We start from the raw sequence: 20,948 nt of genomic DNA, 5'->3' as shown, positions 1-20,948 counted from the left end.
ACTCATCATTTTGGTATTTGAGATTTAAAATCAATAGAAGTAATTCCTGTGTTTGTCCACCATCAATTATTTTGGTCATTTCATTAAATTATGTTAAATAAAGAACAAAATGACAAAAATATCCTCAATTTAATGAACAATGGACCAAATAATTTGACAAAAATTAAGAGTATTTTTGTCATTTTAGCCTTATTTAATGAAAAATTTTCATGGAATGACCAAAATAATTGATGGTGGATAAACTCAGAGACTACTTCTATTGATTTCAAATCTCATGGACCAAAATGAGAAATTATACAAATTTCAGAGATCATTTTGTCTAAAAATTTAATAAAAAAATTAATAAAAATCCATTTGTCCCCAATATAAATAGTAATGCAATGTGGGGGTTCTAGGTCGTAGCAAAAATCCCAACACAAAATCTTACAGAAAAGGAAATCTAGTTGCTGGCTGCTACCACTCTAGTCTCTAGCTACGTACTACTCCTCATCGATCTTGTCATTAGAGGCATTAAGGCGCATGCCTTCACTTTTGAAGTCCAAACACCTTAAGTAATAATTAGAACTCAGCTAGCTAACTAGGCACCCATTGCCTTTCTGTTTTAATTAGCATCGCCATTTCCACCAAGATAGAAATACTTAATCCGTCAAGCTAGAGAGATGGGAAAGTCTAGTGGCTATGCACCGGAGTCAGGCATAAAGAGAGGTCCATGGACTCCTGAAGAGGACAAAAGGCTTTTAGCTTACATTCAACTACACGGCCATGGAAGCTGGAGTTCCTTGCCCCAGAAAGCTGGTACGTTCTTATGGGTTGGGTTTAGGGATTGTGGTTATTGTGTTTGTACAGTCTGTAAAGGGTTAAGTTCTAATTTGCTATCTTCCATTTCTTTCATGTAGTTAATTAATATGCTGATTATAACCAACCCTAATTAACTTGGCCTTCTGTTTATATGCATACAGGTCTAAAAAGATGCGGGAAGAGCTGTAGGCTAAGGTGGAGAAACTACCTCAGACCTGATATTAAGAGGGGAAATTTCAGTTTGCACGAAGACCAAACCATCATTCAACTCCATGCACTTCTTGGCAACAGGTAATTAAAAGACATCACTAATATTTAGGGAATGCATGCATGTTGTTGTAGTACTTAATTTGTTAGTTTTGTTTTTGTTTTGGTCATTTGACTATCGTGATATCATTAAAACACACAAAACCGCGTCCTCCAGTGGAAGTAAGTCTTTTCATTGTATGTGAGGTGTTTCTATTGTATTAGAGAGTGTGAGCAAGTATGTCAGTTTTATATGTTCGAATAATTTCACTCTTATACTATTTTACTTCCATGTGAGCTAATGGTAAATATATAAATATCGATGTGTAATCTGTAGGTGGTCGGCCATAGCTGCACACTTACCAAAGAGAACAGACAACGAGATCAAGAACTACTGGAACGCACATCTGAAGAAAAGGTTGGCCAAGATGGGATTTGACCCTGTAACCCACAAGTCCAAGGCTGCCATTCTTGCCTCTGCAAATGGCGACCCAAAAAAGTTGTCAAATCTCAGCCACATTGCTCAGTGGGAAAGTGCCAGGCTTCAAGCCGAAGCCAGGTTCGTCAAAGAATCCTACCTACGTATGCCTGAATCTGCGCCGGCGGGGTCGCTTTTCGATGATTATCATCAGCTTGCTCCACCAATAGTTCCACAGTGCCTTGACATGCTAGAAGCATCCGCATGGGAAAGCCTAATATCCATGTCAAAGTCATCGTCAAGATCCGCCGCCCTAACCAATGATATAAACGGCCTGGATCATCATCATGTTCATGACCATGGTCTTAATATGAACGGCCAAGATTGTGGTCCTAATTTTCAGGTTCCAATATCTGATCAACAATTATCAAGCTTGATGGGATTTGATGAAGCAACGGCGCCATCAGCAGCCACTGGATCGATGAATATCAATGAACTTTTCGGTCAATATTGTGGTAACGAATGCAGTGAATTTTTGGCGGTACTCCATCACAATATCGGTTTTGAATCCGAAGATGCTTGGACTAGTTTAGGAAAATTAATGTAACAATCAATGGTGGACTTTATGACGTGAACGAACACTAGTCAGATTATAACTTGACGGGGACTTGTCACTCAGCTTGTCACGCAGTATCAAATTCTACGATGTAGTTTTCTCATCAGAGGAGAGGTTAATTAACAAACTTGACGGAACTTCTGATGGAATAATTCTCCACGCGCAGTACCATCTGCATGAAATAATAAAAACTAGCTGCTAAGGTAAGCGATGGTTTTATTAGGGTTTAAGAAGTAATATTATAAGTACTTTTTAGAGGATTCGTAGGTCATCCAATTAATGATGTAATAATATTGATCACCACTTTTATAATTGATGTGTCTCTTCTACTCTAGTTTAACTAATATTATTGACCAGCCTCTTACTGCCAAGAAAAAAAAGGGGAATGGAAAAGGAACATGAAAAGAAATATATAACAAAATACTTTGTTTGGATGCTTCTCTGAAAATAAGAATTTTGGACTATTTATGGGCAAACAGTGCTATATTATGCTTTTCGTTAGTTCTTTTGGCTTTTGTTACAAGCATTTTCAAACATTCCCTTGATTTTTTCAAAAAATTTATGAATTCCATAATTATTTTCTTATCTTCGTTTAGAAGCTAGAGTTGTATTGTACATCAACATATAATATATACGTAACACGAAAAATTTCTGCAACGAATATCAGAATAACATAATGAAATTAGGGTTACAATCTCAATGGGTATTCTTTTACAAGAATATTCTTCTGATTCGATCTCCAGTATTTGTGTTGATTCAAGGGTGATGCACACTTGATCTTGAATTGGACTTGAGGTTTCTTCAAGGGCCGTCAGGGCTTAATTTTGAACGAAACGGGACCATCTTCGATTTTAGTGTGGTTGAATTCGCACATGTATTTGTTGTGTTTGTTGATTCTTCACTAGCTTGATGAAGAACACCGGTGTTTAGTTTAGCCAAAAAGCTTTATGGTTTCTCCAAAGGCTTGAACTTCCTTTGCTTCTCTCCCATCTCCTCTTTCTTGAAAATGAGCCCAATGTTTATAGGCAAGCAATTAAGTGTTAGTTTAGAATCCCCAATCTGAATCCCATAATTTGCGGGATTGATTTTCTGATTTGACTTACATTGAGCTAATTATTTAATTTAGCTCTTAATTAAACCAGCATCTTTAATTTAGACTAATTCATTTACTTTAGTCATTAAAATCAGAATTAGTAGCTTAGGGAATTAAACCATAATTGAGGGATTTGATCAAGTAGGGTTAATTAACTCTTTTTTTTTTACTTGATTTGATTTGTTTGACAGAGGTCTCAAATGTCGACATATGTCACTCTTGATGACTCGTTCGCCTTTGATGAGTCACATGCAATGCGTGCCATTTGGCAAGACCTAAGGTGTGCACAACATAAGCCGTAGTGAATCAAAATTTAATTTATTGATAAACATTTATTTCACCAAAATTTCGATGTCTGCAATATAATATTTTTTAAGTGGTTCAAACATCTGTGAAGTTTCATTATAATCTTAAGCCAGCACATCCAACCGTGAAATTTCAAAAATACATGCTATCCATTTGTCTATCGTAGAAGCCAAGCAAAGGCAACCCCAGCACATTAATATGGCGATGTGACAAAACTTGGTCATATCATCTATATGTATTTGTAGACCGTTAGCTATATATGAATTGGCCTATATATACTAGAATTCACAAACAAATTTAGGCTATGCAAAATAGCTGAACTGAAATCATATATCTTTATAGAATATTGCTCGTGGGATTTCGATCGACATATCAAATCACATTTGTGGATATTTTCAAGCATTAATGTTGTCTTTCGTCCCAGATACATATGGACCATGCTAGCTATGACTTATGCCATGCATGCATACATTTGAGCTGAGTACGTCGTTGATTATTTATTCAACATTTGTATATATGTCCCCCATGCATGCACAAAGATGGTGAACTGCTTTATTTGTTTAGTTAAGTTTTGCCTTGGCCTTCATAAGCTTCAACATTAAAGCCTCCACATTAATAAGGTACGTACGTTATATATCTTCATGTAAATTGCCGTACGTAGGGTTCCACACCAAAAATATGATACCATAGGCCAGTATCCAAAAGTTGTGTCGGCCTATTGCCATTTGTGATGTGTAAAATTAATTAGTTAATTTTTTGAGATACATAAATTAATTAGTTAATTAGTAAATTGCCGACTCTTTAATCTTTTGAGATACATAAAGTTTTTCCTCATGCTTGATAGATATAAAAATCTATGACTGTAACATATATCCAAACATAACTTGCACAAGATAATTAAAGGTTGGAAAAACATTTCAAATATGCAACTTATACTTAACCAAGCAGTGAACAAAATAAGTGTTCACAATCAGCAAGGAAAGGCACGTTACCTAGTAATACTTTGGCCATTGACAGATATGGAGAAAGGCGAAAGATTTCGGGTTAGGATATTAGGATTATAGTTTTGTCGATGAGAGAGACTAAGAGTTGTAACTGCATTATAGTTATGAACGATGCAACATTAAACGGGGTATTATTGTTAATATGAAAGTTTCATCAAATGATATTGTTCATCCGTCTCGTATGTAAAAAAGGCTCTTTTGTGAAGCATGGGTAGAGTTTTTTTTGCTTTCTGCTATTTTGAACCCATAATTCATAAATTAGAAAAAAAATTAAATAAGAAAAACTTCTTTTGTATTTCCCAAAAAAAAAAAAAATAGTGCAATTTAAAAAAAAATCTGTTCTTAAAAAAATTTCAGCAATTCCCAACAAGCCGTAACTAATAAAGGTCCAACTGAGAAAAGAACATACATATGCCAGCCCAAAATGTATTACAAAGGAATTGGATCCACTTCAGACCTTGGTGTTCGGAACCTAAAAATGAATTCATCTGGACTGCTGATTAATGTGTAAAAGAAATCAGTATTGTTGGTTTGTGTGTAGTGGGCCAGAAAAATGAGTTAATGGAGAACGTTGAATTCAATTTGTGCTGCCTAGATTCGTTGATCCTTAGGCTTTGACACCAAGGTCCGGAGGGAACCCAATTCCTATTACAAACGTTCCAAACGCACACGTGTCAAGTTTCCTAAACCCGATCGCTCTTCACCAATACGCGCGCGTTTTGATAGCGCCAAAATATTCTCGCAGACGGCAGTCTCGTCGTCACTCTCTTCTCTGCAACGCGGACGAGAAATTATCCGGTCCGGTTGAGCACCATGGCAAAACCTGCGTCTTCGGACGCCACGAGAGGATCGTCGACGGTCTGTGATCAAAGCCTACTCCTTGCCTCTGATTCTCTTCGTTGCCGCCATGTTCTTCCAGCTCTTCGTTGTTCCCAAATCCTTTCCTCCCTCTCACTACGACAGTACTTCTCTCTCTCTCTCTCTCTCTCTCTCTTTCTCTCTCTCTCTCACTCTGTATATACATACATATATGTATGAATGTGGATTTTGAACTGTTGCTTTGTTGACTGACTGAATTGTTGCAGTTCTTGGTAGAAGGAGCTATAGCTCCATTGAAGAAGTGAAAAGAGGCGTACGACAATATTTCTTCAGTCTGGTATGTCGTTTTAATGATTGGAATTGCGCAATTTGGTTAGTTTTGAATCTTTTGATAGTTTCCGGAAGAAGAAGAAGGCTGTGTGTGTCAAAGTTTTAAAAAGCACACTCTAATGCTTCAAATTTTCATGCTTTTTTCAGGAGTTCAGACGGGCAGGCTTTGGATACTTCCTATTTTATCAAGGTCAGCGAATTCTGTGGTTTCTCCGTGGGACGGAGTTTTATTGTTCCACGTAGATGGAAAACTTAATGTAGCCTGATTTATCAAATATGCGATCAGATGATAACATTATACGGCTTTACCAAAGAAATGAGAGGAAATAGATTGAATTGGGCAGTTTTTATTACCAACATTTTGAATACATTAGGCGAAAATGGTCGTTGTGTATATAGAATACAATTATAAGGAACTGATGGCACGGAAAAGCACATTTTGTTTTCTTTTCAAAGCATGTGTTTTTTGTTCACTATTTTCGAATATAAGTAGTATGATAACTTGTGTGTCAATGCTTTTAGAATGTGTAACTTTCATAGTCAGTATTTCGTTGATACTATTGATCTAAGTATGGCGTTGGGATGTAAGTGCTTATTGAGTATGCTTATGAGTTGCTGACAAATCCTGTGTGGAAAAAGAAACTATGACATATTTGGCATCGATGAGCAAATAGTGAGTTCTTACTCCCATTCCAAGCCTTGCAAACGTCTTACGTGTCTAGCTTGCAGTTCCATACATGTTCTGTTTTCGCTAACCTCCGCCACATGCTCTGATGTCTTATTAATTTCCCTTTTCTGACCTTAGGATATAGTTCAGAAGGTCACAGTGCGATATAAAGGAGAAGCTTTTCGAAGATAGACCTTCCTTTGCTAGAGTCTGTTGCTTCTGGTTGGAACTGAACTTCTTAATCATGTTTAATTTTTTTTTTTTTTTGGTTCTTATAACATTTGTTAAAGGATAATATTTTCTTTTTATTAGAAACTGAAGACCATGATGGTACAGTCATGACCTCCAAGGATTTTCAGACTATGTTCGAGGGTAACAAACCAAGGCTGATTCAGGTAAAGCCATGTTATTAACGACGCCTTGCATGGCATGGCAATTATATCCGGCATATGCTTATATCTTCTCTTTGGTTTCCATCCCCTTCCATTAGATTTTCACTTTAAATTAACGAGGGATATGCGTAACACAACAGACTAACATAGTTTGATATAAAGATCTAGTCAACACATAACTAGAATGTGCATACATGTTCTGTCATGGATAGCCTTATATTTTCTTGTCATATTTTGTCATCAATAAAACTTCTTGCTTTTCCTTTTAAAAGTATACTGACTCCATGCTTGTTGGATTTTGGACCAGTTGTGTTCATTTGGAAGAAAAAGCTGCGATCAATTTTCCGATGTGTGGAAGTAAATTGGTACGTTTTCAGTTTGGAGAACCTGGTTTAAGATTCTTTACCTGTATTTGAAATGGTTTCTTGAAGGGTGAATTCATGTTTAGTGGCCAATCCATGCACTCAACAGAGTGGAGACCTTCTTTTATCAATTGATTAGTTGGTTTTGTCTACTTAAGTTCCTTAACCATTCAGTTTGACTGGGAAAATTGTTCCCTGCATTATAATAGTCACAAGTTTACAACCCATTTTTTCCCTTCTTTTTTATGTTTCCCTCTTTAGATTCCAATATTTGACTCAGATATTATTTTTATGTATGATAATTTTTGTTTGAGAATATGATCTTTTTGTTTTGTTACCCTCTAGCTGCTTATTTGGATGGTGTGGCAAATACTGGTATGTTGGAACTTGGAGAGCTTCAGCTAGCTACACATTTTGCTGAGAGAAAACCAACTGGGCAACCTTTCTTCAGGAATGGTAAGTGGTTTGATAAATGATCAATATTGCATGCTGTTATTTGCCAAAGTTTCCGTTCTTACTTAATTGGAGGTCTTGGAATTTGTGAATTTTAACTGAAACTGCTCGAAAATATGCATATTTTGATAAACAAATGGCTGGTGATAGATGAAATTAGGGGCATGGTAGGTTTTAGAAATAAGATCTTGAAACTCAAGGGATATTCATTACATATAATACTGCATGTTTTATTCCTGGGCATTGCATCTGTTGTGCCAAATGGTGCCAGGATTATGGGGCTGCAGAAATACTAAGCAATCGTAAATTTGACTATGAGTTCTTTGGGCGGAAACTCTCTCTTGATGAAGTCGAGACAAGGTCAGCTGATGAAGAGCAATCTATAGCACCAGCAGCAGGTGCCCTTAAAAGCAAACGACTGACATTTGCTTGGCTTGACGGAGAAGCCCAAAAGGCAAACCTTCATGTGTTGTTTGTGTTTTTAACTGTTAGTTCATTAAGTGCGGTCTTGAAACTTATGTCTGACTAATGATTTAATTTTTGTTCAGAAATTTTGCAAACTTGTGGAGAAAGGACAGATATGATTGATGTTCCTCAGTTATTTATTGTACACTATAAGAGGAATGTGACAGGAGAGTGAGAAGCCCGAGAAAAAGCCGAAAACCTTATGGGATGCACTGCAAGACCAGGAACTAGATCCTGCATCGCAGCTTGTGGCAAAGTACAACGGTTCAGATGATACTCGGGAGGTATCTAATCCTATGTTTGGATTCTTGATGTCGCACTTACAATCGATGCCTCAGATGTCACATAATACAAATTTTCTCTAAGTTGGTGGCTTCGTTTTTACCTTTCTTATGCAGATTATTAAATGGATCTCAGAAACAATCTACGATGGCGACTCCTGAGATCTTCCTCATTATGTAAATGTACTTGGCCGTCTCATACGAGCAGTTTCATGAACTACTCTTTTGTCAAGAGCTTTGCTTTAAATTTCAATTTTTGTTTCCATTGCAGAGAACAAGAACTCCTCATTTGGTTCCCGAGGGTTCAGAGCCAATGTGGTCAGCTGGTGTCCAAAGAATTCCTTCAACAAACACGATCATGCAGAGCATCCGTGGAATTTTACGCGGAATCTATGATCGCATTGGAGATCCAAGGGTTGGTCCAATGTTGCTTCTAGCAGCATTGATGTCTTTCGGTACCATCTGGCTTCGGAGGAGTCAAGCAACTCTAGTGACAAGTTAACCAAACCAGCCAAATTCCACGGCGAACATTGAGAGCAAGAAAATAAAAGACCAACTTAGTACTTTAGTACACTTCCAACTCATGTTTTTTCATCTTTTCCTCCCCCGTCTTGATCATCCCGATGACATGTCTAATCTCCATCTTACAGGACGAAAGTAGACGAAGGAGAGAGACCGGGCTAGAAACGTGCTTAATGAAGACCAACCCCCTTCCATCACCGATATGGAACCAAGAGATTCTCATGAAATGCTACTGTCAGGTTCCGATTCCGAGTAGTGGAGATGCTGCCAGCTTTCCGAAGGTTTTGAAGTAGAAACCAAATCCCTGCTGATGCTGCAGAGATCAGGTGCAAACACATTCGTTGAAGGCATGAAAATGTCCGAGAGATCATCAAACTGAAGATGGGAAGCCTTGTCATCGAATTTCGCAACTAATTTTGAGAAAAAAGTTTGCTTTTTTGTAAAGCAGAATCCAAATTTCTGTGTGTATTTCAACTAAAGCGTGCAATTATCTTTTAATAGACTACTGTTTTACGTATTTGCCTCGATAACCCATGACTGCTATATTAGACATTGAACTCATCGTCCATGAGAGTCGAACATATTTCACTCTTCCATTAAACTCAACCATTTTTGCTTACATGGAATAACATTCGTTTACCTGAAAAATTCAATGTTATTCATGATCAAACAGTTACAACAACAGACAAATAACACAAGCTACAACCCTAGAACTCATCGTAACGATCGACCAACTTAAGACCCCAGCTCATATCCTCACAGTGCCTCACATGAGGAACCAATGTACCTGTGTCGATTCCTGTCTTGGCCTTGCAATCGTAGAAGGGAGGTGCGTGGAAGCAAGGCTCCATTGACATTGCTTGTCGACAAGGAGGATTGGGTGCTGTTCTGTTCTCCGGTTTGTAGAGTATCCACGGTGTCAGCCCCCCAAGACTCTGCGCGACATACCCAAATGTTGACCATGAGCTTGTGACCAACGCATCTGTCAAGCTTAGCAGATACATTTCGGCCCATGCCTTGCGGTTGTGCGTATGCTTCTCAGTTTGTTGATACTCCTCATGACTCGGCTGGAAAATGCCAACCACCTCCCCTGTCACAGTAGGATGCTCCCAGTACATGTCTCTTAGCTTCTCAGAGTAACCAGAGCTTAAAGATGTCATCAGCACAGCCTTAGACTTTGGGGTTCCTGATGGACTGACGATGAAATCCTGCCGGTTGAGTTCAGGTAGCAGCTTCTCCTTCAATGCACAGGATAGGATCTGATCAAACACGTGTTCAAAGGGGCCAATCCCAGTATCAAAGACTCTGATCTGGATGCCTATTCTTTCATCTGCTTTTGCTAAATAAGCTTGATAGTATCTAGTAATCAATCCCCATACGACATTTGTGGGGTGGAACAGGTATCGACCCAAAAAATGGAAAGTGGTTTCCTTCCTTGGGAATAGTTTATGTAGTTCCTGCTCGAAAGATGGGATCAAGAAAAGAGACGGGACAAAATAGTTATCTGTTTTCATGATCAACCACGGTATCCTTTCAAGGAAAGCCTGATCTTGACTGCAGAAGAAAAGTTTATCTTGATCATCGTAATCATGAGCTAGATGGAGATACACAAAAGATGGCCTCACCGAATCATCTGAATTTGTAAAGTTACTAGTCTTCAGCATCTTCCCATAACAGTGAGGAGATTTCTGATCCAAGCTGTTGAACTGATCCTTAAGGGGGAAATCCGTGGGAAGAAACCATGAGACTTCTGGAAACGGTTCACAGAAGAGGTCAACCATGTCAACTCCAGGGTCCACTAGTAGAACCCGGTTTGTCAGGAGAGCGTAAAGAAACGCTGAAGCTAGGGTCAGTATCCTATTCCCTAATCCACTAAAGGAAATCCATACCACATAGTTACAATCCAAGGAGTTTGTGCCATGGCCAGACTTGAGTTGTTCCAGGGTTTTGTTATAGGCCTTGGTGTAAGGTCCACAACGTTTATGCAGAGCTTCATAGCTTCGTAACTTGGATATAAGGTAAGAAGAAGGTCTGTAAGGCCGTTCTTTACGATATGAAGCTGACTGGTACCTGCTGACACAATATCCTTCATCAAATCCATCAGCGAGAAGGCCTCCAAGCAATTTATCCTCTGGCACCTCAATAGACTGAGAAAACTGATCTTCTAAACCTACGGATGGCAAAAGGAAAAAGGAACGATACAATTCTTAGAACCTATGAATATTTGAACAACATACGGAGAGCTTTATCACCATCATGGTCGCATCATATAACTCACAAGTAGTCAGACCAGGATCTTTACATGAATAGGATACTTGAAAGCAAAAGAAAATAATTGGAACACAAGAGATCAAAAACAAAGAAATGTGGTAACACACATAAAAAGAATATTTGGTTATAAACAAAATAGTCGGAAATGGAAACAAACAGACAACTAAACAACCTAGTTGAAAATGGGAAATAGCAGTTGGTCGTAATTAAGCGCGCTAAGTCGGCTTTCACCAACTTGGATAATTCAAAGATCTGAATAGAGCAAATCAGCCATGAGAACACTAATATAATGTCCCGAAAACAAAAAATAAAACAGCGCGAGACTTCATAAAGAAGAGACTAGAGAAAACCAGCCAATGAAGCTGATGAAGCGCAGGACTTGATCCAAGCTGGAGGCACTAGGACAACAAAATGCCAAGCAGTTGAAAAAGGACAAAACTTTAGCCCAACTCGAACTAGTAAAATTGTTCAGCATATCAGATCAAGTAGTTCCAAGTTCACCTTGCTCCCCAAACTACCAGAATATATGGGTCTGTTTGTAAGTTCCTTTAAAATAACCGAATTCGCTTTCTGATCACCAAAATCGCTTTTGACCATGTTCGGCAGGAAAAGTTACAAGTTCTTTTTCAAGATTCAGGAAGCGCACGCATTGTTATGAAAAGTTATGATGTGTTTCTAATAGATTATAAAAGTGCTTTTTAAAGAAGCATTTCCAAACGAGAACAGCAATGCAGCTGAACCAAAAACTTTAGAAATGTCAATCTGATAGCTCTTCTTTCAGCATACGATCCAATAAACGAAATCTCAAATCCAGTCGAAACAAAGACAAAAACTTGGTGCAAAAATCACAGTGAAACAGCAGAATTACTTCGCAGTAAAACCCATAAGCCAAAGTTAACCAAAACCCACTAGATAATATTAAAATTCTCAAATCTGTTACCTTTTCTGGGTTCCACTTCAAGAACTGCAGCTTTTGAAGTTTCGAAAACAGCATCCGAAGGCGGGTCTCTGAGAACCACATTCACTGAGAACAACACCGAAAACAGAATCAAGGCAGCCACAAAGATCCCCATCACCTTCATCGAACCCGACGCAGATTTCCTATCCGGCTCCCTCAGAGCACTACGGGTATCCAAATCCAAATGCTTCGACAAATCATCAGCTTCAAGGTTTTGCTTGAACCTCTTCATTTTCTGAAAAACTTCATCTGGGTACTGCGGTGACCCGGATCAGGGTTGGCTTCGAGGAAATGGTATTCTGATCTGGGTCTATTTGGATCGATGTGCGTGGGTCGGGTCGTAGAAGTGTTCTTCCAGTGACTGGTGTCGAACTTTGGACTGTCAAGTTGAAGTTTAAGGTTTTTGGGGCGAAGAAGAAGAAGCAGCCGCGGGATGGGATACAGTGTAGCCGGTATTGTGTGAGATTTTGTGCAATCGGACAGCTGGCCAATAGTGGCAGGCACGTTACTTCTAATTTGTCGGTGCTTGCACCATTGACCTAGGCTTTTATATATTAAATTAAAAGCACGTGTATTCAATTAGGATTTTGAATGATTTTAATTTTTTTAATGAATCTAAGGATATTTAATCATAATTTTAAGTTATTTTCTGAAATTCAAGGTATATTCAATTAGAGTTTTAAAATAGTTTATTAAAATCCTTAGAAATCCGGATGTATTCATTTAGAATTTTAAAGAAGTTTATAACATTCCAGGTGTATTTAATTAGAAATTGATTTTAAAGAATTTGACAGAGTTGAGGAAATAGAGGGAATTGAAGAGATTTTGTAGTGTATTTTAAGCATTCACAATCTCACATCTTCCCATGAGATTTCGAGAGAATTAAATCAAAATTTTATAAATCTCTTCAAATCAATTAATGGATTTATAAATCCATTAAAGTCTCTCAAATTCTTAATTAAATACACTCCCTAAATCTACAGAAAATACTACGCATGAATTTTAAATTAAATGAATAAGAAATAATTATGTGAATTAATATTTAATTAATAATTTAATCATCAATAATTATATCATTTGATTTACAAAATTTGGTCGACCTAATAGTACGTTAAATCTACATACCCTTTTTATCCATCAGATTCACACACATCACTCGCTGTCGGATCTAATAATTGAAGATGATTAAACGATAAAAATTAAAAAAAAAAAAAAAGTGTGAAAGGTCAAAAGAGATGTATAAATAGCACCACCCTATATTTAATGTCCCAACATTTTATCAATTTTTTTTTATAGAAAAATAAAAAATTGATTGCACGAAGGATAATTCTATTTGTAACAACTCATCCCGGAATTTACGGAACGGAATGTCATTTTCGTAATTTCACTTTAGTTGGGGTACTTATTTTAATTTGTTGTCCTTGTGGGTTTTATTTGGTGTTCAAGGAATATCAGGGTCCGGCGTGTCAATTTGGTACCAGAGCCTAATTTGTTCAAAGCATACTTAGGATCTTCTATCACTGTAGTAGTGTGTCGGTCATGACATCATTTGGATGTCACGACTTTCGGATTTGTTGTCTTTCGACACAGTTGTGCAACCCTCATACTTCATGAATAATCACATCTTATTGAAGAAGAAGAAAATTCGTGTTAGGATTGTGCCTCATCGGTGACGAAATGGATTGATGGACGACTTTCAACATCAAACCGATACTTTCAATGTGCATTCCCTAGTTGTTGCAGGTAGAGTCAGTGTCTACATTGAAGTGACGCGATTTAGAAAATCTTAGTTAGAGGAAGTATGTTAAGACCAGCTGAAAATATTATTTCTCATGCATCCTAACATGACTTCGTCACCTTCGAGTGTCAGCTAGCACGTGTTTAACCTGGTATTTGGGAAATATCGGGGTCAGGTGTTTCACTATTAACACCCAACAATCTTATGAAGGCACCCCACACCTTAATTTTTTTCACTTAAATTTCCTCCTTTACCCCTATTTAATTTAAGTTAGTAGACAAAGAGAAAACCCAGCCACCTAACTATTCCTTGATGGCAGCAACACCTCATGTAAACAGAGGCAAAAAAAGCCCAACTAGTCGTAATTTCTCATCACAATAGCATAACTCTCTCTCTATTGCATTTGCATCTGATACTCTAGAAGAAATGCCTCGCTTTTTATTTATTTATTTATTTATTTTTTGTTCCTTTGAGAGTGAGAGACAAAGAGGAGCCACGACGGGGTGGCCTGTGCGGGACGACGACCTCGATGATAAAGGTGATAAAGGTAAAGAAATATCCGGGTTGGTGAGTTGAAGTGTTGGATTGTAACCAAAGAAATGGGAGTTTCCGGCTGATGTTTATGTAGGTAATCAGATATACTTGGCTATCGAATTCGGGCTGCCAAGTGTGCTTTTTGTTTTTTGGAGTGGGGATGTGGGGTGGCTTCAGAAGAATGAAGGACAAAGCTGGAATTTTTGAGAGAGTTTTTTAATATGGGGTGTTTTCATAAAATTGTGACGTGCGTATAAAATAAACCTTGCACGAAACTCCCTTAGCGAAACCTATTTGGGCAAAAGAAATTTGGTTTTGCTCTTGGAGAAACTTTTTTCAACTATCCGGTATTCAAGTGAATACTCTACTCTATGCATTAAAAAATAATTAGGCGCACAGGGAAAAATATATTAGTTCCTCCAATTGAACTATAATATGTGAAGTTCAAGTACTGCTTGATGCCCGGTACTTGAAAAAAATCTCTCATATCATACCATGGATTAGTGCATCACACTTCAATTTAGTAAATAATTTTTCCACAAAAATATCCACATTTTGACGGGCCATGATGTTCATGTAAACGTTTCGAGCTTGCAAAAAGGATATATGTGATTAGTGCCAGCTCGGGTCTTGAACTTCACACACCATAATCTGAGCTGGCCAAATATAACTTTTGAGACGCAGTAACGCATGGATAGAGAGATAATGTTGGTTAACTCTCTCCCCTTTAGATGATCAATGCTTTGAAATATTCCACACTAAAACTCCACTTTTATTGAATCATAAACTTATTTCAGTTACAAACACGTTATTGTTTATGAGGGGCAAGGAGTTTTGACGTTGCATCATTTGTTGGAGCAATCACGGAAGAAGGGGGCTCGGATGCTTGAAGTTGCAATTGTTCGAGCAGTGTTGCATGCACCTTTGCACTTTCTCTTCATCTGAGGCGAAATAACATAAGTATAGTTAGCGTTGTATTCACTTACTAATTGATTAGCGATTAACGTTCATATATATGACATAATGAGAGAAACGAGGGGATCAAATAACGATAGAGATCAAGAAGGGAAATGGTGGTATATACTGCCGGCAAACTCGGCACATTGGTGAACTGAGCAACCAAGTTTGCAGTAGTGAATTGCTTGATCATTGACATCAACATTTTGAAGCTGCGGAGGGCACTGCCCCAAGCATAGTGTAACACATAGTTGAGGTAGCAATGGGCAAGTGCTTAGGCAATTTTGTAACAAGTACTAACTGAACTAGTTTTATATCCAGTAAATAGAAGGATTATCATAACCATCAAAAAGCTTGCTTGAACACTCTTCCTCTCCATTTTCCGAAATTTTTTAATATTTCACTTATGAGAACTCTTAATATCTTGGCTAAATCAAGAACTAGAGTACACCTTCTATAGGTCTTATTTTCTAAACCTACCATTGAATTATTAGGCAAGTAAATCGGATTCGATATTTACAGATTTTGTTCATGACTCAGAGAATCTAATGACTACTAGTATGAAGAAGATGAATGGTTCATGGTTTTAATGAAATTTTAATTAAGGAAGATTTCAAAATTAATTGCAGATTGTGCTTACAAGTGAAGTCGAAGTTAGGGGTGGGCACGGTGCGGTTCGGTGCGGTTCCACCCCTAAACCCTAAACCGAAACCGAAATATATTAACGGTTCGATTCGGTGCGGTTCCACTTAAATTTATTACTAGAACATTACGGTTCGGTCTACACCGGTTTCGATTCGGTTCTTGCCGGTTTATGGTTCCTAATAATAAATTATTTGAACACCAAATCATTATGCATTCAAATACATCTTCTAAAACTGATTACATAAAGTTGCATACAACACATTTTTTTTAATGCAAATGTCTTTGTTAGTGGCACCAAGTCAACAAAAAGAGACAACTAAAATACATATGCACTGGTCAATCAGTCAACAAACAAAAAAATGATGAAGCAAATTGCAGGTTTTCAGACTTCAGAGAGCAAGCAAGAAGCAGCAGCTCCTGTACACAATTTTTCAACCTATTTTTCAACCCATTATACCATGACATGTCTGTGTATATATAATTTATTTATTTATTATTAATAAAACGGTTCGGTTCGGTTCGGCCGGTTCTTGGTCATTCGAAACCGGAATCGGAATCGGTTTGAACGGTTCGGTTCTGTTTTTCACTCAAAGTTGACTTTTCCGGTCAACACGGTTTTTTTTCTTACGATTCGATGCGGTTTTGCGGTTTGGCGGTTTTTATGCCCATCCCTAGTCGAAGTCGTTGCATCCACCTAACCGTTGGTTTTCTCCCCATTTGTTTAAAGGGTTGTCTTAAATTGTTTTTGTCAGGGGAAAAAACTTCATTAGAAGAAAAACATACAAATTTCTTCCTTTTCAAACTCATTTTCGTAGTGGCTCAGACTGGATTTTATTGGAACTGAATTCAAACTAATTTTATAGAGCCTCACTCTTAAGAGATTATATGTTATTTCATCGTCCAATTTAATAAGTTCAATATCAACACAGATAAATTCCTAAAACAACAACCATAACATTGGCTAAATTGAATGAAAATAGTCAAGTCCGAAAAGGCCTTTACATTATGCGCTGATTACATCTCTCATCTTTAAACCAAGATTTTGATTCAACCATAATACATAAGTAAGCATAAATTAAAAAAAAAAAAAAAAAAAAAGGCCCTTTTGGAACCTAAAGCATTTTCCTCTATGGAGCATATTTTTCCTTTTGATCTTTTAAGTACTCAATCTTGTGTACTTTTGAGTACTTATTCACCGAAAGCGAGAAAATTCTCACAGCATGAATGACCAAATTTTATTTGCAACACAAAAATTCATCATAATTTTGATCCTGCTATTTTTTTTTAGATGCACAAAGTTCGCTTTGGTGCCTCTACAGACTCTTCTTCTGTGTCATCTAAGACCAGGACGATGTTCATGGAAACGTCTCTAGCCTGCAAAAAGGATATGACCACCGCCAGCTCGGGTCATGTACCGTACATTGTGTGCACGTATAGATTTTCACAGCATTGCTTAAGCCGTACATTGTGTGCACAGAACGAACTCACTCTGAGCTGTGATTGTGCAGCCATGCCTTGTGCTGCAATGGATTATATATCGATTGTTGTTTTTAGTGGGGAGGAAGCACAGGCGAGGAATCGCTTCTCTCTAACTAATTCTAAACAAGCTAGAATGTTTCTATCGATAGAGCTTTCAAATCTACACAACCCTTTAAACAATCAAGCAGAAAAGTTTCAAGCTCGACAGATTTGTTTATTTAATAACTATAAGTTTACTGCATGTAATTGACAATTTTTAGCAAGTTGCAGGCAATTTTTCTTCAACTGTGGCAGTGTTTAGGTGAGGATAGAGAAATGATATCTGATAGAAAATGCTGGTTTACTTGTTGTGCGGAAGCTTCAACAAGTGTGAGTGAAAAATAATAAACCCTAGAAACTGATAACAGATAAATGGAACAATACCAACAAGAACACCAAGATTTATACTGGTTCGGCAATGCCTACATCCAGTTTGGAGACGACGGAGTATTTCACTATAATCAATGAGAACATACAATAATGTTTATCACTCAATTTCCCAAAGACCCGAATAACCCAAGCTCACACACTTACAATAGGAAGAGAAAACCAAAAAAATACAAAGCAAGACAATTTGAGAAAATTCTTCTCTATGCCGAATGGCTTCTTGCTATATTCCTTTCTTCCTTGTTATATTTGAGTTATGCCTACACCTCCTTTTATAGGCCAAGGCCTCTCATCAAGTAATAAAGAATTAGGCATAAGTGCATCTCCCACCTGTAAGTGCATCCAATTTTTATTTCCCACCTGTAAGTGCATCCATTTTTTATTTCCCACATGTAGCATGCCAACCATAAAAGTAGCCGAAAGTAGCCGACATCATTTATTGGTTTTAGACTACTTTGTTTGAGCCAATAATCAACATTACTCCCCCTTAATTAGATGATAAATGCTATGATAATTGAACGTTAAAACCCCACTTTTATTGAATCATAAGCTTATTTCAGTACAATCACGTTACTGTTGTGTTATACAGATAATTACGTTGAGGAAAGGAGGAAGCCCGCTGGGGGAGGGGGGGGGGGTGGTGGTGGTGTTGGGGGAAGCAGCTTTGATGTTGCATTATTTGTTGCAGCAATCAGGGAAGGGGGGCGGGAGGTGCTCGGATGCTTGATGTGGCAGTTGGTCGTGCAGTGTTGCATACACCTGTGCATTTTCTCCTTGTCTGCGGTCATAAAACACAAGTTAGTCTCTTATTCACTTACTAACTGGTTAACGTTTGACGTTCATATATACGAGAGAGAGAGAGAGAGAGAGAGAGAGAGAGAGAGAGAGAGAGAGAGAGAGAGAGAGAGAGAGAGGAAAAGGTGGTATGTACGCAAATCTGGCACATCGGTCAAGCGAGCAACCAAATTTGCAGTAGTAGTGAATTGCATGATCATTCAAATCAACATTTTGAAGCTGAGGAGGGCACTGCACCGAGCAGAATGTAGCACATGTATCAGGTAGCGATGGGCAAAAATTAAGGCATCTTTCGGAACAACTATAATGTGCTCTAGTTGCATGTCCAGTAAGAACCAAAATTACCGTTACCATTAAAAAATGAACACTCTTCCTCTCCATTTTTTAAAAAATTCTTAATATTTCGCTTATGAGAACTTTGAATAGAAAAACTGTTAACTTAAAATATCTTGCCTAAACCAAGGATTAGAGACCACCTTTTATGTATCTCATTTTCTGAACCTCTCATTGAGTTATTAGGCAGAAAATGATTTTGTTCATATATAACTCAGAAAAATCTCCTGAGCTAGTAGTATGAAGGGGCAAGAATTTAACGAATTCCCATTGAGGAAGATTTCAAAACTAATTACAGATTGTGTTTGCAAGTGAAGTTTAATTTGTTGCAGTCACCAATAGGGGTGGATTTTTTTTGTCAAATTACCGGGTCAACTAAATTGCCAAATGTACCATACCTATTTTGTGCCAAAATTTTTGTGCCAATTGGTAATGGCACAGTAAAGTACCGAATCGAAAATTTTTGGTACGGTATTGGTATTCGATACCATTACCATAGTATTACTGTACTGAAAAATATAAATATATATTTTAGTGTTTCTTACATGAAGTTTATATATAAAATAATATATATGTAATGAGTTTCAATTACACGAAATCTACTCGGATTTGTGTGCTGCTGCCTGTGCTTTTTACTCTGTGCTTCTTGCCTGTAGTTTTTTACTGCTTGTACTTGCTACTTACTGGCTTCGAGTATGATTAAATCATCTCAAAGGTATGAATTAGTTACAGAGTTGGATGAAAAAAAATTGAAAAAAGTGGGCCTTGAATTGTTGATGAATTTTTATTTTTCTTCAGATTTTGACCCAAAACACTGGTCCAAAATAAAGTGATAATTACCATTATCATACCAAAAGTAATTTGGTAATACCAAAATTTTGGCACGATAATGATAATCCATTTTGCAAACTAAAAATTTGGTATGGTAATTGTGACACACCCCGACCGAGATCAGGGCGTGCTGGCCGTCACGTGGAAATGACGTAGCCATGTGCACAGTGCGGAAGCTAGTAAGGTAGTAATATAAAAGTACGAATAATTAAAAAAAAACTAGCATACCAAGGGTCAAAGTAATAAGTACTAGTGTAAGCGAACCGCTAACTCAGAGCATTAAGTCTACAGCAGTCCAAATTAAAATAATGCGACAACAGTGCACCCGAAGGTGACCCTACATTGGTGAGTGTCTGTCAGAAATGCCTGGAAGCCCTCCGGGGAATCCACCGAACCTGCTAAGCAACTAGAACCTGGAGGGGCGCAAAACAAAAGCGTGAGTGAGCAAAAACAAAGCTCTTTGAAAACCATTTAGTAAAACACATTCTAACCCCTCGTCGTAAAACCTGTATACTTCCCAGAAAATAAACATATGTACGTATACAATAAATATGTCAATCATGCTCAAGGATATGCCATACCAAATTTCATGCTGAAATGCAAGTGCTCAGGTATAAATCATGTCAATAACATATCACTGGCAGCCGGAGTCACCTAAAGTGGCCTGTACAGCTGAATTTAGAGCTCAAATCTCAATCTCAATAACTAAACCTGCCCACGAGTCGGAACCACCTATAGTGGTCTGTACGACAGGCCTGGGTGTAATACATATAAACGCTCTAGTGCTACGATCACGTGAAGGCTGTGCGAATAATCGCGGGTCACCTATGAGTCAGAACCACCTATAGTGGTCTGTACGACAAGACTGTGCACCTAACTTGGATCCAAGTTAAACGTGTGGTGCGGGAGGTGAACGACACGTGATGGACTGTGCCTTACTCCGGGCGGGAGCACTAACACCGGGGGTGCAAGTTATGAGCTCTCTAAGCACCTCTAACCACTATTTAATGTGAATATTAAATAACGCTTACCTGGCACTTACCTGTGCCTCCACAGCACCAATATATATATATATATAAACGTATAAATAAATATATATAATAACCATATATGCAACTAACCATGCATAATAACCAATAATAATAAAGGAATGGCATAAACTAATAAACATATACATAAATTTCTGGGAATTATAAGTATATAGGTATA

The 20,948-nt window shown here is 37.7% G+C and overlaps 2 protein-coding genes and 2 long non-coding RNA genes across 5 annotated transcripts; 3 read left to right on the top strand and 1 right to left on the bottom strand.

Moving 5' to 3' along the window:
- Nucleotides 1-409: 409 nt before the first annotated feature.
- On the top strand, nucleotides 410-2,412 carry LOC103931267 (transcription factor MYB106-like). Its single transcript, XM_009340702.3, has 3 exons — nucleotides 410-795; nucleotides 960-1,089; nucleotides 1,382-2,412. Exons 1-3 carry the CDS (start codon nucleotides 660-662, stop codon nucleotides 2,067-2,069), a joined length of 954 nt encoding a protein of 317 aa, XP_009338977.2. The 5' UTR covers nucleotides 410-659; the 3' UTR covers nucleotides 2,070-2,412.
- A 2,767-nt stretch (nucleotides 2,413-5,179) lies between these two features.
- LOC125468088 lies at nucleotides 5,180-7,977 on the top strand. The gene is made up of 6 exons (XR_007259674.1): nucleotides 5,180-5,443; nucleotides 5,567-5,637; nucleotides 5,778-6,303; nucleotides 6,436-6,519; nucleotides 6,610-6,692; nucleotides 6,997-7,977. It is a non-coding gene; the product is annotated as an uncharacterized LOC125468088 (long non-coding RNA).
- A 90-nt stretch (nucleotides 7,978-8,067) lies between these two features.
- Nucleotides 8,068-9,285, top strand: LOC103931934. Of its 2 annotated transcripts, none has more exons than XR_007259673.1 (3): nucleotides 8,068-8,253; nucleotides 8,368-8,427; nucleotides 8,522-9,285. It is a non-coding gene; the product is annotated as an uncharacterized LOC103931934 (long non-coding RNA). The 2 variants fall into 2 exon arrangements; XR_007259672.1 differs by having other exon boundaries at nucleotides 8,368-8,433.
- Nucleotides 9,286-9,340: 55 nt separating this feature from the next.
- LOC103931250 (galactoside 2-alpha-L-fucosyltransferase) lies at nucleotides 9,341-12,502 on the bottom strand. Its single transcript, XM_009340688.3, has 2 exons — nucleotides 11,984-12,502; nucleotides 9,341-10,942 (listed from the first exon to the last, which is right to left on the bottom strand). The coding sequence occupies exons 1-2, from the start codon at nucleotides 12,231-12,233 to the stop codon at nucleotides 9,480-9,482; spliced, it is 1,713 nt and encodes a 570-aa protein (XP_009338963.2). The 5' UTR covers nucleotides 12,234-12,502; the 3' UTR covers nucleotides 9,341-9,479.
- Between the last annotated feature and the right edge of the window lie 8,446 nt (nucleotides 12,503-20,948).

This window comes from the organism of the source record quoted next, unplaced genomic scaffold, assembly GCF_019419815.1.
Source record: "Pyrus x bretschneideri cultivar Hongxiangsu unplaced genomic scaffold, Pyrus_bretschneideri_v1 Contig27, whole genome shotgun sequence".
In the NCBI taxonomy this organism is placed as follows: domain Eukaryota; kingdom Viridiplantae; phylum Streptophyta; class Magnoliopsida; order Rosales; family Rosaceae; genus Pyrus; species Pyrus x bretschneideri.
The sequence above is the reverse complement of the archived record's forward strand: the minus strand, read 5'-3'. Positions and strand labels throughout refer to the sequence as shown.